This window comes from Zosterops lateralis (genome assembly GCF_965231275.1).
Source record: "Zosterops lateralis genome assembly, chromosome: 7".
Taxonomy (NCBI): Eukaryota; Metazoa; Chordata; class Aves; order Passeriformes; family Zosteropidae; genus Zosterops; species Zosterops lateralis.
Window position 1 is genome coordinate 1,568,014 of NC_139767.1, and position 16,158 is coordinate 1,584,171.

Here is a 16,158-nt window from a genome sequence, read left to right on the forward strand (position 1 = left end):
TGGAGAGGGTGGTGTAAATCTAATTGGCCCCAGTTACAACCATTTTCTCAGAGGGCCCATTAGCTGCCTTGCTGCTGTTGCCCATGGCAGTAAATGGAGTTAATTTAGGAGTGGGTCTCCAGTGTAAAAACTGAAGGATGTGCCGAGTCAGACTGCTGGACCCTGAACAGCCAGGCCCTTGCTGTGGTTATTGCTGGAATGGCTGGGAAACATTTCTGGTTTTCATGACTTCCCTCCCCTCTTCTGAATCGTGGATGCTGGGATTGGCCTTGACCCTGTGTTCTCTCATTGACATTATTTTGCTAATATTTGTTTAGATTTTAATGATCATTCCTGGATTAGAAGACATAGATTTTTCTGTTGGAAAATTCTAAGTGGGGCTTTTAAATACAGAGTGGTTGAACAGTCAGACTTTGGAATCAGCTGCTGTCCTGTGCCATGGAGTGCATGGACCTGGGCAAGAGTGGCCCTCAAACCCCAGGATTTCACCTCAGCAGGTGCTGCCCCATCCCTGGAAGTGTCCAGGGCCAGTTTGGACAGGGCTTGGAGCAACCTGGGATAGTGGGGGGTATCCCTGCCTATGGGGCAATGGATGAGCTTTAAGGTTGTTTCCAACCCAAATCATTCTGGGGTTCATGTGGGGGAAACAAAATCTATATCTCACTCATAATACTGGCATTAAGAAGGTTCCTCTGGGTGGGGCTGAGTCACTGAACTGAGGTTTTACAACAGCCAAGGATCCTCTTTGAGTTTGTGCTTTAGTGTAGTGGTAGAAATAAAACCAGAAGAATTGAGGAAAAAGAAATGAAAGCTGTTGTGGCAAAGTAAACTCTGTGAAGGAAATGCAGCTTAAACAATCTCTGGGTGCATGTTTTAAAACAGCACGAGTGACACCATGAATATTTGAAGCTTTTGATCAGTGATGCAGAAATGAAAGGAGCAGCACATGCAACTGCAATTAATTATTGACAGAAGTAATTCCTTGCATGTGTGGAGCCTGTAGTGGGATGTGAAGGTTGAGTTCACTGGAATTCCAGAGCTGGGCAGTAATGCAAACAGGACCCCAGTTGATCAACTTCATACATGTGGTTCTATTTATTATGCAAATCTCTTCCAATGTGTTTAAATCAACATGTGGTGGTGGGGAGTTGCAGCTTCAGCAGAGGATTTTTGTGGGCTGCACGATTTGGGCTCTGCATGCTCCAGTGATGGATCCGGTGTTTCATGCTGTTAAGTTAACTTTCTTTATTTAGGAAAATAATCCCCAAACCTGTTTGTGATGTCCTATCGTGAGTATTTGACCTTTTCACCTTAACTTCTGTGGATCTTGGAATAAATCAGTCTTTCCTGAGGCATTCCTAGAAATTGAATTGGGTAGAGGGTACTTCCATGTCCACCCCAGTCATGGCACACAAACCTCATCCTGAAGAGACCAGGGGCTGTTTCATGCCGTGTTCTGTGTTCAGCTGTGTAATTCCTTGTAAATATGCCAGTGTAAAGGAATCTCATAGATCTCCTAATAGAAATGAGTTGGGGTTGTTTTTTTAAAGGGTACTGGAAGATCTTATGTAAATTAATTGCAAATTGAGGATAATAGAAGTAAAATAGAATAGAAATAGAAATTTTAGAATAGAAATTTTAGTTTAAATTAGTTGGATTGATGTCAAGGTGTGGGGTATTTTTTAAACAGGCATATTTGGCAATAAAATGGAATTTCAACCATTCTCAAGTATTTTGGACACTCAGAACCTGTGTGGAGGCAGGAACCAGGGACTTAGTGAAAAAGGGGAAGGTAGCTTTGTCAAGAAGTCTGGCATCTTGTCAAGCGAATTTTATTTTATTTCTGATATTGCTAATCAGGATTAAAATGCATCCATTGCCCATTTTGAGGGTCCTTGAGACCCAATACAGTTTGGGAAGGTCCTGGTGTGGGGTTTTGGTGCATTTTGATGAAGGTGGGACCAAGTAGGAGGAATAAATCCACATCCTCGGGCTGGGTCATCCTTCCTTTCTGCAGCTGCCCACCTTCTGCTTTGTCCTTTGGCCTCTGTACTTTCTGGAATTTTAGCTTTCATTGCTTTCCTGATTTGTCTTTTTGGAAAGCACAGGTCTTCCAAAATAATATTTTAAGGTTTTTTTTATGACAGAGAAAAGCAACAGGATTTTTGAAGTTCTTGTTACCCTTGTGTAGCTGCCCTTCGGCTTGGCAGATTTTTTTTGCAGTTCTCCAAGTCAGCAGTAGTGATCTGCTCACTCATCTTTTTTTAATCTTCCATGGAGATAAAATCCAGTGGTTCTCTTTTATGGAAGTTTGTTGATGTTAATGAGGATCTCTCCCAGTTTGTTTTACACACCTAAACCTCCACGAGTCAAGGATAATACCTGCCTGACATTGATGGTTTTCCTTGACTCCTGAGAGTCTGGAGGTGAGCTGAAACCTCCTCATCTCATTCAGCCTTGGCTGCTCCTTCCCAAATTCACAGCCGTTCAAAGCAAACCATGAGAGTTGATAGTTTCGTGTTAGGGTTGTGAATTTTTTCCCAATACCCAATCTAAAGCTCCCCATTCCATTGCTCCCTGTCTGGGAAAACATTCTTTCCCACAGGAAGGGAGGCAAACATCCTAGACCAAGCTGTGGTCCGTTTGGAATGCCTTAATCATGAGCAGGTCTTGCTTGCAGTGTTCCCAAATGGGAATTGCTCCTTGTTTTGTCTCCATCTTAAGTTATTGTTACCTGGGTTTGGTACAGAAAGGTCTTCCTGGGGGTTTTGATGCAGTGAGACTTCATGGAACAGGAGCTGTATGATCCTTCTCTGGCACCTGGAATGCCAAAGGTTAACCCAAGTCTTGGGAACATTTCACTGTGAGCCTTTGGTTTTCCTTCTCCTGCCAGTGGGTGTGTGGGAGGTAGCTCATACCTGTACCAAAATACTGATTATTTTCCATGTGTTTTCATATAGATCCTCACAGGATTTATTAATGGCTGAAATACAAAGGGATGTGTCACATGAAACTGGAGAAGGTTTCCTAATTCCCAGCTAATAGACCTTTTTGGGATATCGAGGCAAAAGCCATATATTTAATAAAGATATACTGGGAAAATCAAGTCTGCTTTGTGGTTTTTAGGTCTGCTTTAGGTTTTAGGCTTTTAGGTAAAGCTTGGATGGTTTCTGAAAGTAATGAGGGTCACATCTGGAGTGGGAAATTGCCTCCAATTTCTTTACTCTCCAGATAAAAAATCAAATGAAACAACAGCCTTCTCCCCCTGCTGGTGGGTGTACTGGAGGGGAAGCAGTGGCTTCCTTAAAAACATGGTCAGATGTCACCTTCCAGCTGTTATTTCCTGTGGCATCAGGAATTGATGGGAACACTGGGAATCTTGGTGCTGCTTCATTTCCATGGAGTTGGCGCTGATGTGCTCAGTAGGAGCATCCTGTGCAGCACAGGCATTCAGCTGGTTTGCATGGTTCTGGAGGGGTTAAATCAGGATCCATGCTGGATTTGTAACAGAAACAGCACTGCCTGTTTGCTTACAGCTGACTAGACCTTTATGGAAGGAGCAATATTATGAAAGCTTTGAAATACAGAAAAATAAAGCCTTACTTCTGTTCTTTGGTGTGGAATTGTCAGTGAGACTGGAACCAGGTGCAGCCCAAAGAACTCAGTTTGTGTTGGGAGCAGTGATAAACTTGCCTGTCTTCAAGATATCAACCCCTGGTCCAAGTAGTTTTTAATTAATTTTTTAGTTAATGGCGCTATGGTTTATTTCTGCCTAGATGCTACTGAAAAAAATAACATGTTTGAGGAATGAGGAGAGATTTTCCCCTGCCTGAGCAGGGATGTTCCCACTGACTCTGGTTGCTGCAGTTGCTGACATTAAGTGTGATGTGCAGTAGAAAATAACACGTTTCAGAACCAGCGAATTTTCTTATTTACCTGGGTGGAGAAGTTACTGCAGATGGTGGCAGCTGCAGTTGGTGACATGTAATGTGACAAATCCAAGGCTTTTCCTGTAGGGAAGGAATGTGTTGTTGTGGAAATAGTTTAAGCAGGTACATACTGCAAGAGCCTTTGCACAACTCCAGGAGCCTGGAGTTAGTTTGAGCTTGCTGATGATGTGCGAGCACTTGCTGCTGAGAGCAGATCTGTGCAAAATGGGAATTTCTGGAATTTTTTCTATCACTTCCCCAAACCCCTGTTTGTTGTCATGTTGGACTGTCAGCCTCCCAAGAACCCGGCGTGGCCTTTGGTCTCGCGTTCCCGAAGCCGTGGCATGAAATTGTGTGCAGCGGGGCATTAAATGTCATTATCCTGATGTTGGGAATGTTTTCTTCTTCCACAGATGCCTTTGTAAATAGCCAGGAATGGACACTGAGCCGATCTGTACCGGAGCTGAAAGTGGTGAGTTCATGTTTGCTCCTGTCTTGGAAAACGTCCTGGAAATGTCACACACAAGTGGGATCTTCCATGCTTCATTTGAGCTACTGTTGGGAAAAAATATAGAAAACAGTTTTAATAAGTAAAGAATTTTTCCTCTACGTATCTGTTATAGACTCACAGAAGGGTTTGGATGGGGAGGGACCTCCAAGCCCATCTCATTCCACCCTCCCATGGGCAGGGACACCTTCCACTGTCCCAGGTTGCTCCAAACCCCCTCCAGTCTGACCCTGAACACTTCCAGAGTTGAGGCTATCTTTATGAACGTGATGTATATTCAATATTTATTTTAATCATACTTCAAAGACCTCTCAGTATTTTATTGCTGTTTGAATTTGTTTGCTCCACGAAGCAGCTTCCAAGGGGGATCTTCTCAGCAGGGAAGTCTTATGAGAACAGTGGAAGTTAGCAGCTGACATGACTCATTTTATCTCCCCATAATAAGTTTCCATGATTTCTTAAAGGACCAAATGTCTATTCTTCCTCTCTTTAAAGAATTTCCCAAATCTGTGTTGATAATAGTGTTTTATAGAGATTGGAGGATCTGCAAGGCCACATTTAACAGGATAAATGCACTTAGAGAGGCATTTTAATGGGAGCAGCATCCTCACAGCTACAGTTCTGTGGCTGTTTAGATTTTAGCAGTGCTCAAGGTGAGTACAAGAAAAACCTGCCAGTCAGTGGATGTAATTCCCTTATACAGGTGGGGTCACCAGGTTTTGTTAAACAGATTGGTGTCATTTTGAAGACCCCAAATACCTCACACAGTGAAAGACCAGGAATTGAGGACTAGAAGGTGTTGTTTGGATAGGAGTCCAGCACTTAGCTGGCTTATCCTGGGTTTCCTTGCACATCCCTTCCCCTTCTCTGAGCCCTGCTAATTCACAGCACCCACCAAGAAAATCAGGGATTGCAGGTGAGCCCAGAGCTGCAGGTACTTCATGTTGTCATTCAGAACACCAACAATTACCAAGCACCAGGTGATGGTCTCAGGGTACATTTTTCTCTTGTGCTATTCTGTGAGTGCTTACCTGGGGTGTGTGGCCCGTGTTGCCTGAAGCAGGGGTGGGAAAACAGATTTCAGCTGTGTGGCTGCTGCAGAGAATTGATTTGCAGTGGTCAGCATGCCATGAGAAGGCTGTCCAAGGGTAAAAGCAGAACTTGTGCTGTTACAAAAATAATAATTTGATTATAGCACTGCAAATGATGGAAGCCAGCAGCACCAGCTGTGCCTGTGAACTTGTGCTCCAACAGGAAGGGTAAATTAGGAAGCCCAGCTGAAATCTGCTCTGCCTTTCCTGCACATCTGCCCTTGGGGAGGGGTCAGGGCTGTGAGTCACCTCTGTGTCATTCCCTTGCTCCAGCCTCATCCTGGGTGCTCCTTGTGGCTGAGGAACATCAGGGCCGTGTCAAAAGGAGAGGTTCTCCTCCTGTCCTCCTGTGCTGGCTGGGAGGTCCTTACATGGAGGTGGTTGGTTGATAATTATTTTTGATTTATTTTTAGAGTGGCTGTTGTTGTACCCTTTGGGCTCTGCAGGATTTTAAAGGGAACAGAAAATGGTTCTGGGAGAGCAGAGGAAGCCCTCAGGGCTGCAAAAAAGGAAGGGGATGTTTTTCAGCATGTCTTTGAGGAAAGAACACCAGTCTTGGCCTCCTTTTTTAGCAACATGAGGCTTGGTTTCTTTCCAGTGCTCAGAAGGATATTCAAGGCCACCTTGGAGGGGGTTTGGAGCAACCTTGGATATTGGAAGGTGTCCCTGCCCATGGCAGGGGGTGTAACTAAGTGAGCTGTAAGGTCTCTTCCAACCCAGACCAGTCTGGGATTCTATAACTAGTTCCTCCTGATCCATTATTTGGGTTTTACTTCTGGATTTTAATGCTTTTATTGTGGTCAAGAACATGGTGAGACCAGTACCTTTGGTGCTTCTCCGTTCTGTTTATTCATATGTTAAATAAGGATGTGTTAGGCAGAATAAACATGAGATAGTTCTGGATAAAATCACCAAATTTTTTGCAAAAAATTATGCAAAATGCAGTCAGGCTCCTCTCCTGGACAGCTTTAAAATGCCAAGTGCCATCAATACAGTTTATGATTTTTCCCAACAGGCTTTAGGAAGAGTGGGCAAAGTGGCTTGGGTTTGTTTTACACCATGTCTGGCACATGGAAATAAATGATTCAGTGTTGCACAAGTCATAACTGAAAAGAGCAGTGAGTTGTAGCTGAATTTTCTCCTCTCTGAACTGGGTTAGGGTGGTATTTTTGTTCCCTAACATGCTTGTCATAACTTGGTGCATTTCAGACATATCCATAAATAAATGGAGATGACTCGGATTGTTTGTGTATAAAACAAGGGAGAGAGGGAATATGACTGCTGTGAAAACAGGCTGGCATTTTTGTCATACTGTGGGAGATCAGCCTTAAAGTAGATATTAATGCTGATGAAGAGAGAAACTATCAGAAGTCAGATTTTCCCCCCCTCCCCCCCCCCAGTGTAGAATTTATTGCTCCTGCTTTGTAGGAATGTGTCATAGAACTTGAAGTGCTGTCAAATGGTGTAGCCTGGTGTGACCTTTGGGATATTTAAAAAAAATAAAATATAAAATTGTAGAATTTATTGCTCCTGCTTTGTAGGAATGTGTCATAGAACTTGAAGTGCTGTCAAATGGTGTAGCCTGGTGTGACCTTTGGGATATTTAAAAAAAATAAAATATAAAATTGTGCTCTTGAATCATTTGATGTCTTTCAAATATTGGGGGTCTCTGGATAGAATTAGAAATCCCAGCCATGGGATGTTGCCTCTGACTGGACCCCCAAGTTGGTGTTTTTCTGTTGTCCCTGGCAGTTACAGTTTTGGCACGAGTTTAATAGAAAATAACATTAATTTCCATCCACACAAGGCTAATCACTTGTAAGTGAAGTTTTCACTGGAAAACTGTGTCTTGGGAGTGTTGCCATTAAAAGTTCAGCTTTCACACACTAAATTAACTTTTTCAGTGGGGTGAATCCTGAGCAGGGGAGACTTTGTACATTGTTGTAAGCAAAAAAAGTGGGAGGGAACTTCTTGTTGGGAAGCTTTGTTTGGAAGGGGAGATGGTGTCAGTTTGGTGAAGAGGTACCAAGGCCAGGCTGGTTACTCACAGGGTTCCCTCAGATCTCAGTGGCTTTGTGGTGTGAGTGGGAGTAGACAAATATACTGCAGTTCATGGGCATAGAATGGAGGGAAAAGTCATTAATTTGAGAGGTTGCTTCATGTTCTGGGGGTAAGGGACACATGTTAGAGTCGTCATTTTCTTCCTGTGACTCATCCTAGGATCCCTCCCTCCCCTGCTGCCCCACGCTGTGGGGTCAGCCTGAGGCAGGGGGGAGTTTGGTGTGTTCAGGGTGCCAGCACACGTGGCTGGGTCCTGTCAAGCCATTTTTGATAAGGAGGGGGGTTCTTGTCAATTAGGATGAAGAAGATGGGGTAGAGAATGTGCAGTGACATGCAGCTCCTTGCTGCTGCCTCGGCCCGTTTGGCAATCTCAGCCAGATCAGCAGAGTTCATCTTCTCTCCAGGGACCTTCTGTTCTGAACCTCTGGTGAGGGTCAAGTAAACAGGAGAGAACAGAGCAGGCTGGGCTTGTTTCAAAGGGGAAAAGAAGTGTCCATCACCTCCCTCCCCCAAGAAGGGAGCCCGATGTCCTCAGCTCTGTGTGCCCCTTTAAAACCACAAACCTCAGATACCCTCAGGTCTTTTGGCATTTGAGCACCTCCAGGAAGAAAATTTTTGTGGGGTTGGGCCAAAATACTTCCCTGTGAGGGTGGGGAGGCCCTGGCACAGGTTTCCCCATCCCTGGAAGTGTCCAAGGCCAGCTTGGACAGGGCGTGGAGCACCCTAGGATGGTGGAAGGTGGTGGAACAGGATGATCTCTAAGGTCCTTTCCACCCCAAGCCACTCCGCTGTTTATTTTATCTCTTGGCATATTTTGCACCATGTCTGTTCGGAGAGTTATTTCCATGGGAAGATTTTGCTTGAATTTTGCTGTCTTTTACAGGGACCAACTGCAGTTGAGTTTTTCTGTTCCTTATTTTCATTTTTACTTGCAGGGGATCGTGGGTAACCTGGCGAGTGGGAAGTCTGCGCTGGTGCACCGGTACCTGACGGGCACCTATGTCCAGGAGGAGTCACCTGAAGGTATGTGCATACACAAACCCCACTCTTGCTCTTCCCCCCACAAACTACATCCTTACTCATTTTTGATCACTCAGAAATGAATTAGCAAAAAATCCCATGTGCTGCTTCCAGCTTCATGGGGATTTTTGCTTAAACATTCTCAAGCCTGAGCTAAGTATGTACAATGGGTATAACTGTAGATTTTCCATAACTGCTTAGCATCCTTGCAATACTTTGGCCCCTAGTTTGTGTCCATATGGGGATTAGTCCTGGTGGAAAGGAGTTGACTGCTCTCAGTAGTGCTGCTGCTTTCACTTGGGCTGTTGAAAGCCACAGTTACTGTCTGTAGTGTGGATTTCTGTACACTCAGGATGTTGGGAGAATAAAAAATCTTTACCAGCTTAAACTTAAAGGTGTAACTTGCTCATTGTTTAATATATTAAATAGTTGGTCTTTTTTTTTTAATGTTCTCATAGCATAGAAAATTAATTTGTATGCTGTAGTGTTTAATATTAATCCAAGTTTATAGCTTGAAATCAAAAATATCACAGTACCTTAATCAAGGTTTAATCTTACAGTAAATACTTTTTTGATTATTTTTCTTTATCTGTTCTCCTTATGAACTTATAAATCCAACTCTGAGACACTGAATTTCTGGTTCCTTCTTTTCCTTACTGGCTGTTCCCTTCTTTGCAGATATGGATGCAGGTAACTATACATTGTCTTCATGGCAGCTCTCGTTTTGAAGGGACAGATGGTGGTTTCTGTACTAGAGCGTTTTTTCCCCTTGTTTTGTGTATCATTTTGAGTTGTTTCCTTTTGATTTCAAGTCTTTAGTGCATCTCACTGTTTTTGTCTCTTGCTGTAGTTGTCTCTTGAGCAGTAGTTTGTAGTTTCATGCATCTGTGATAACATTTGTTTCTAATTAACTCTTACCACAGGAAGCTGGTTTAGCTTGGTAGTTGACATTTTAACAACCTGGAATTGTAGTTAAAATGGGAGGAGAGGGGAAGGGAGGGATGGACGGACAAGGCTTTTCCTGTGGAATTGCACTGACACTGAGGTCTTGCAGTTTGTAAGTTTGCCCTGCATGTTTTTGCTGGTTTGTAGGTCGAACTGACAATAATAATTGATGATAGCAATTGAGCCTCTGCACAGAAGTGTGTGTGGATCATGCTTCTGGATGCTGGTGGTGAGAAATGCTGAGAGAGGTTGTAGTGTCACTGAGTACAGCAAAAATCACTGTCCTGACAGATCTCTTCCTTCATTTCATGAACAGAGGATATTTGTGTTGTTTTTTTTTTTTACTTGGAAGATTCAAATCCACTGACTGTTGACAGGGCTAACCCTCCTCTCCTCCTAAAGGATGAATATTTTAAGTGATATTCCTTGGGAGTGTTGCCATCTGTCCTCTTTGTCTTGAAGGATTTTTATTTACAGTGCTCGAGTGACATTGCGACTGTTTTTCCTGAAAGGATTAGATGACAAAAGCAGTGTCAAATCATTTCTCTGCACATAAATGTGGCTGACAAGCCTCACTAATGACCCTGTTGCATTTCATTAACAGGAGGAAAACTGGAATAATTAAGTGCTCTGATTCGCCTTGTGAGGGATAAGGTCAAGGTTTCCAATCAAGTCAGCATTAAAGGAAACTCAACCCATATAAATTACCCTCAGCAAACATCTGTAGTGGTGGTTTGGTAGTGTTTTACTTCTCTGTCAGAGAATCACAGAACCACAGAGTGGTTTGGGTTATTAGGGCCTTTAAAGCTCACCCTATTCCATCCCCTGCCACAGGCAGGGACAGTTCCCACTATCCCAGGTCACTCCAAGCTCTGTCCAATCTGGCCTTGAGCACTTTTTAGGTCCTTCAAACCAGTCCCTAGAAAAGAAAGTGTAATCCTTTATGTTGGAGACCCTGGTGGATCCTCCCCTCTCCCATTTCTGAGGGCCTGTAAATGTGCCAGGTTATTGAATTGGATAAAGAAGAGGATGTATATCAGATGTTAAGGTGTCAGCTGCTTGATCAGTTAAGAAAAACCTGAGTTTACTGGCTTGGAATGGCTTCCTAACAGCTAAATTTATCAGACATCATAAAATCAGTGCCTAATGGGTGAAGTGATGGATATTTGCTTCACGTGGAAGTGGTGATTAGGGCCAGGGACTGCTATTCCTGCTCACTTTGCCTTCTAAATTGCTACAATTACCATGAAACCTGCCCTGCATGAGGCAAGTGCCACATCTCCTCTAGGCCTTGAAGGCTTCAGCATTCCAGTAAATTAATTTTAACTGTGTAAAGATGGTTTCAAGTTTCCTTCAGCTCTTTAAGTGAGAGATTCCTCTTGCTGCCCATCACCACCTCCCGACCATGAGGAGGAATCCTACACTTCACAGTGGACTTTTCTCTCACTGCCTGCCCCAGTTTTCATTTCTGTTCAGAACTTTTCAGTCCTTCATGTGTTTGTAACATGCAAACCTTCATTTTCTCAAAGAGTATGTTTTTATTAAGAAGAAAAAGGGCCTTGAGACTCTTCCTTTGCATATTTAACATGGACTCAGCTGCGCTGCTGAGTGACACATTTTAAATCAGATATAAGAAAAGCAGCAATATGTTAGTTACCCTGCTGTAAGTGGGGAATTTCAGTTGTCTGGGACTTTCAGGTTTTTTCTGTGATGATACAAGAAGAAAATGATGGGAAGTAAGGAATCCTAGGGTTTGTGATCTTCCAAGGACCTTCTAAGTGATTGGATGAAAAACTTCTGCTGGGTGCTTTACCTGCTGAAACAGCAAGTAAAGTGTGGGAAATGTTGTGGCTTTATTTCCCTCCATCTAAAATTTAGTTCTGCCTGTAGGAGCAAAGTGAAATGTGTGGTGTGTGTGGAATTTGAGACTGGATTCTTTGCAGACCAAGGTGAACTGAAGTTTACAGGAGTAGTGAGTGTCTGGAGGATTCTGTTACTTGTTTGGATTTTGTTTCCAAAAAGCCACAGAGGTGTGAAACATGACTTAAAGGCTTTTCCACATCTCTGGCATGTCTGTGAATATTTTAAGTCCTGTCATGATTATTTCAGTACTTTGTTTTCCAGTGAGCCTAATAAAACAAAATATCAGACAAATTGGGTCCAGGATGTCTCAGCTGGGGTGACAAAAAAGGAGTTTTTCTCTGCATACTTTGGGATATATTTAAGAGTTATTTATTAATTTCATGTGGAGTAATTATTTTTAGTGTTTTAAAAAGCGTAAAAGCCATCCCCACTTAAGGCAGTAAGTAGCTGTTGCAGTCAGTGGAGGTTTCATCTCTTTGTGGAGGAACTTACAATAAAAATGAGATTTTCCCCCAGTAAAAGGTACAGAATAAAGCATTTAAAGTTTTGGTTTTTTTTTTCAGAAAGCTGTGATCTCTTTCCAAATTTGACCTAAAAATATTTTTATGCTATTGCAGCCTTCACCACATAACTTTTTTCAGTACCAGAGTGAGCAGTTTATCACTTGAATGGCAGGAATGGTCAGGTTTAATATTAAAATAGTAAATGAAGTGTCACCCTCAGCCTTCCCTTTGAAGCATGTCATGAAAGTAGCATGAAAATAAGTTGTCAGCCTGTAACAAAAACATGCATTGATGACCTTCAAGCCTTTTCCAACCTGAAGGATTCTGATTTTGTATAGAAATTACATCTTGAGGGATGGATGGATGTCCGTGTTTTTCAGTTTATCTTGAGTAACTATTTCTGTCTGATGCTTCCTCAGCAAAGGATAATTATGCAAGGAGGATTGAGGAAGAGTGCTTGAAAATTTCAGCTGCTTTTGTTCACATCCTCTTAAGAGATTTTCTCCTGGTCACAGACCCTTACACAATATGTATGCAGAAAGTTCAGGCATAATCTATGAACTGGGATGACCTTCCAGGTGTCTTCATTCAGGTCTGCTCCTGGGCTGAATGTAAGAATGTGGACCTGGTTCACCTGGGGGGGGGGGGGGGGGGGGGGGGGGGGGAGGGGAAAGGGATGAAAAAAGACTCCCCATCCCTGGAAGTGTTCAAGGCCAAGCTTGGAGCAACCTGGGATAATGGAAAGTCCATGCCTATGGCAGGGGGTGGAATGGGACGGGCTTTAAAGGTCCTTCCAACCCAGACCACTCTGGGATCCTTCTTTGCTTGCATCTGGTTGTGCTGAGAGATTTAACATTGGGGTGGGGTCACTGTTTGTATTTTGTGTTGAACAGAACACGGGAGCTGCAGCAGAACTGGACAATTTTTCTCCTCTGCAGCACTGAGAGTCTTGTCCCCTTCTCCACACGATCTGCCTGCTGTGAACAATTAGGTTCCTGAGGCTGCCAGTCTCTTTAGAGAAGCCACTTGCTATTTTTATCTAGTTAATATTTTTCAAATACGTAGGAAGGCCATATTTACCAAACACCCAAATTTGATCTTTGATGAATAAAAGGAGGATGTGTCCTAGACTAATCTGTGTGCTCTGTTCTCAGTGAGCAGCTGGCTGAAATGTAAATGAAAAGCAGAGCAATGTGTCCTGTGAGGATGTACTTTGGTGCTTTCCTTGGAAACATTCATGTCTTTTTGTTCAGCATTTTTTGGAATTCCAGAAACTCAACACCATACATGCAAAAATTTACACAGAGCTTACACAGGGAGGTTTTGCAAGAATTCCAGCATGAGATCAAAAAAGCCACATTAACCTTAAAGTCACATTTTGTGGTTCTTGGGCTCCAAAACCCGAGGAAGCTAAAATTTTCGGTGTTGGTTTCAAATCCTTGGTGCAGTTTTCACAAGCCCCCTCAGCACTTTGGGGCAGGTGAAGGATTTTTTGGCCTGTAAACCCACAGGCAGACACTGTCTCATGTTCAGAAGACAGTGATGACTTGGGACATGGTTCAAAATTACCTCTTTTCAGTTCTTTGTCTGCCTTTTTGCTATAATAGCACTGACTGATTATTTTTATTTGGCATTTCACGCTGACAGCCAGATATAAAACAACACTTGTCTCTTTTTTGATCCTCTTAAAGCTCTGCTGCAGAGGGTTCTCTTGGGGTTTTGGAGCTTTTCAGGCTCAGCATAAAAGGGGGGGTTTATGTATTCTGCCCTCTCCCCTCTGGACCCCTTCCCTCTCCTCACCCTCCCGGGACTGCCTGTGTGGGTTAGAGATTCCTTTGAAAAATCCTCTGTTCCAGCTGTCGGCTTGGGGACTGTTTAAAGTGTCACACAAATAAGGAGCTCTGTTAATTAAAGAGCAAATACTCAAGTATTTGCTCTTTAGGAGGGTGCTGAGGAAGCAGATTGCCAGAAAGGGCTTCCCTTTTAGGTTGTGTGCCTGGAGGGTCTTTAAGGTGTTGTCTTTTAACACCTTCCAACTTGAATGCCCTGAGAATTTTGGGAAATAATGTCTGTAGCACTATGTCCTTCTGATAGTGGGCTCCTCTGAAGTCTGTGTGTCAGGGAAAAACTGTAAAGCAGATTTATAACTGCTGTTAAAACTTTAGGCTCTTAACAGGAATAAAAGTCACTTCTCCCAAGTAGTGACTAAATGCTACAAGAGGAAATGGCCTCAAGTTGTGTCCACTGGAGGTTTAGGTTGGATATGAAGGAAAAGTTTTTCACCAAAAGGCTTTTCAGGCATTGGAACAAGGTTCAGGGCAGTGGTGGAATCAGTCACTGTCCCTGGAAGTGTTCAAAAAATGTGGATGTGGCACTTGGGGACAGGGGTCAGTGGAGGCCCTGGCAGTGCTGGGTTAGGGGTCACCCTTGGTGATGTCAGAGGGCTTTTCCAGCCTAAAAACTGCTGGGATTCTGTGGGTTTAAGTCTCCAATGCTCCCTGCTTTCTACTGCTGTTGCTTTTGAAGCCAGCTTCAAAAGTGGCTCCTGCTGGACCTGCCTTTTGCTTTATTTCTCAAATACTACTTTTGGATGTATTTCTAAATCACAGCCCATGGTTTCACTCTTGATCTCAAAGCCAGATCTTAACATTTTTCTTTGAATGTGTTCTTTGTTCAGCTTGTATTTGATTTCTTATTGTGAGTTTGGTTTATTTTTCTCCCCTTCCACTGAATCTGTTGTTTTGGGAAGTTCTATCAGAAAGCATTTTATTCACAGTATTTTGAATTCTCACCAGACCCCTCGATTTTCACCAGGCTGTCACCAGGTGTTTATACCCATTTTAGGGAGGGCAGATTGTGGTGTAATCACTGCTATGGCTGGTTTTAACTTCAAGGTTGCTATTTGTGATGTAAAACTGTAATGAAAGGACAGGTATTAGAGAAGCTTGCTGGGTATAAAAAAAGCAAAGGGATGTTTGAAAAGGCAGGAGGAGTAAGGAAGGGCCTGAGATGTGTGCCTCAGTGCTTACAGGAGGTGATTTTTGTCCTTTGTGAGCTGTTTAAGGTTTGTTAGTGCACGTTAAGATTTTGCAATTATGTTGGAAGCTTGTGAAGTCAAGCAGAAATTTTGAGCAGATGAATTTTGTGTTAGATTGAAAACCAGAATGGGTTTGTCTGGAAGATGAAATGCCTGAGAAGCCAACTTAGAAGGAGCTGCAGCAAAACAAAACAAAAAAAAGATGATGTTTTAAATCATGGGGCTGACTTTCTAAGGAACCTTGTTTGGCAAGTGGTGTTTTGGGCTGTGAATGTTTAAAACTGGAAAAAACTGGTGGTGGGGAAAAGGTAGGAGTGGGCTAAAGTGGTGTCACGTCCTGCCTCAAGGAGCTGACTCCCTGGATTTTTTTGTCTCTGATTGCTTCGATAAAAATAAGCTTTTAAAATTAGACTTGTGTATATACAATTAGTGGGTGTGAGGTGTAAGCAACTCTCTGCACCTGCTGTCAGTAAAATAAACCAAGGGAAAAAAAAGATGAAAAATGAGCTATTAGTAGAAATGGGAGCAGTAATTGAATTGTAGGTCCTTGTCAGCTTGTGACTGCAGGAGGCTCCTGATTTTGGAGAGGTTGGGTGGGTGTGAGGGCTCTGGGTGAGTGTCAGAGGAGGGGGTTCCCCACAGGTTCCTGAGGGTGATTTTTCCTCCCCTTTAATCCATCAGAAATGCTTCTGAACTAGGAGAATGTACAACATGTTCAGCTTTTACTTGCTCAGTGCTGCAGTTTCTGTGTATTGATGTGCAGTGGGTGTTTGATAAAGATGTGTTCCTACTTCATATTGGGCTGAGGGGTATCTGAACCCAAAGTTTATCCCTGGAATTGGGGTGTAGACCTCTCTATGTCTGCTCCCACTTGATATTCTTGCCTCTTTACCTGGGACCATAATAATTAATAACTGGAAGTATGGGAGAAGTATTTCCCTTGCCCTAAAATGGGATCAACAGTTTATTTCTTAGTAAGAACTCACACCTCTTTTCCCTTCCTAGTCTATTCCCCTCAACAATCAGGGTTCACATGCTTGTTTTGGTCCTTATCTGCCATGGGATGCCCTTTCCAGATCAACACAGGCTGAGGCTGGCAAGGCAACACGGGCTAGGACAAGCTGTTCCCTTCTCCGCACTCTGCAGGAATTCCCAGCTGCTTTTCTTTCTTGTGCCAGAGGTTTTTGCCATCCTGCCCCAT

General features: G+C 43.1%; 1 protein-coding gene across 9 annotated transcripts in view; it reads left to right on the plus strand.

The window, feature by feature from the left end:
• Window positions 1-16,158, plus strand: part of AGAP1 (ArfGAP with GTPase domain, ankyrin repeat and PH domain 1) — a gene marked incomplete at its 5' end in the record, with an annotated part of 302,933 nt that overhangs the window by 90,560 nt on the left and 196,215 nt on the right. For all 9 annotated transcript variants that reach the window (XM_083865718.1, XM_083865713.1, XM_083865719.1 and 6 more), the window contains 2 exons: window positions 4,343-4,401; window positions 8,525-8,612. In XM_083865718.1, the coding sequence (XP_083721844.1) occupies window positions 4,343-4,401; window positions 8,525-8,612 (147 nt within the window). The remainder of the gene's footprint in view (window positions 1-4,342; window positions 4,402-8,524; window positions 8,613-16,158) is intronic.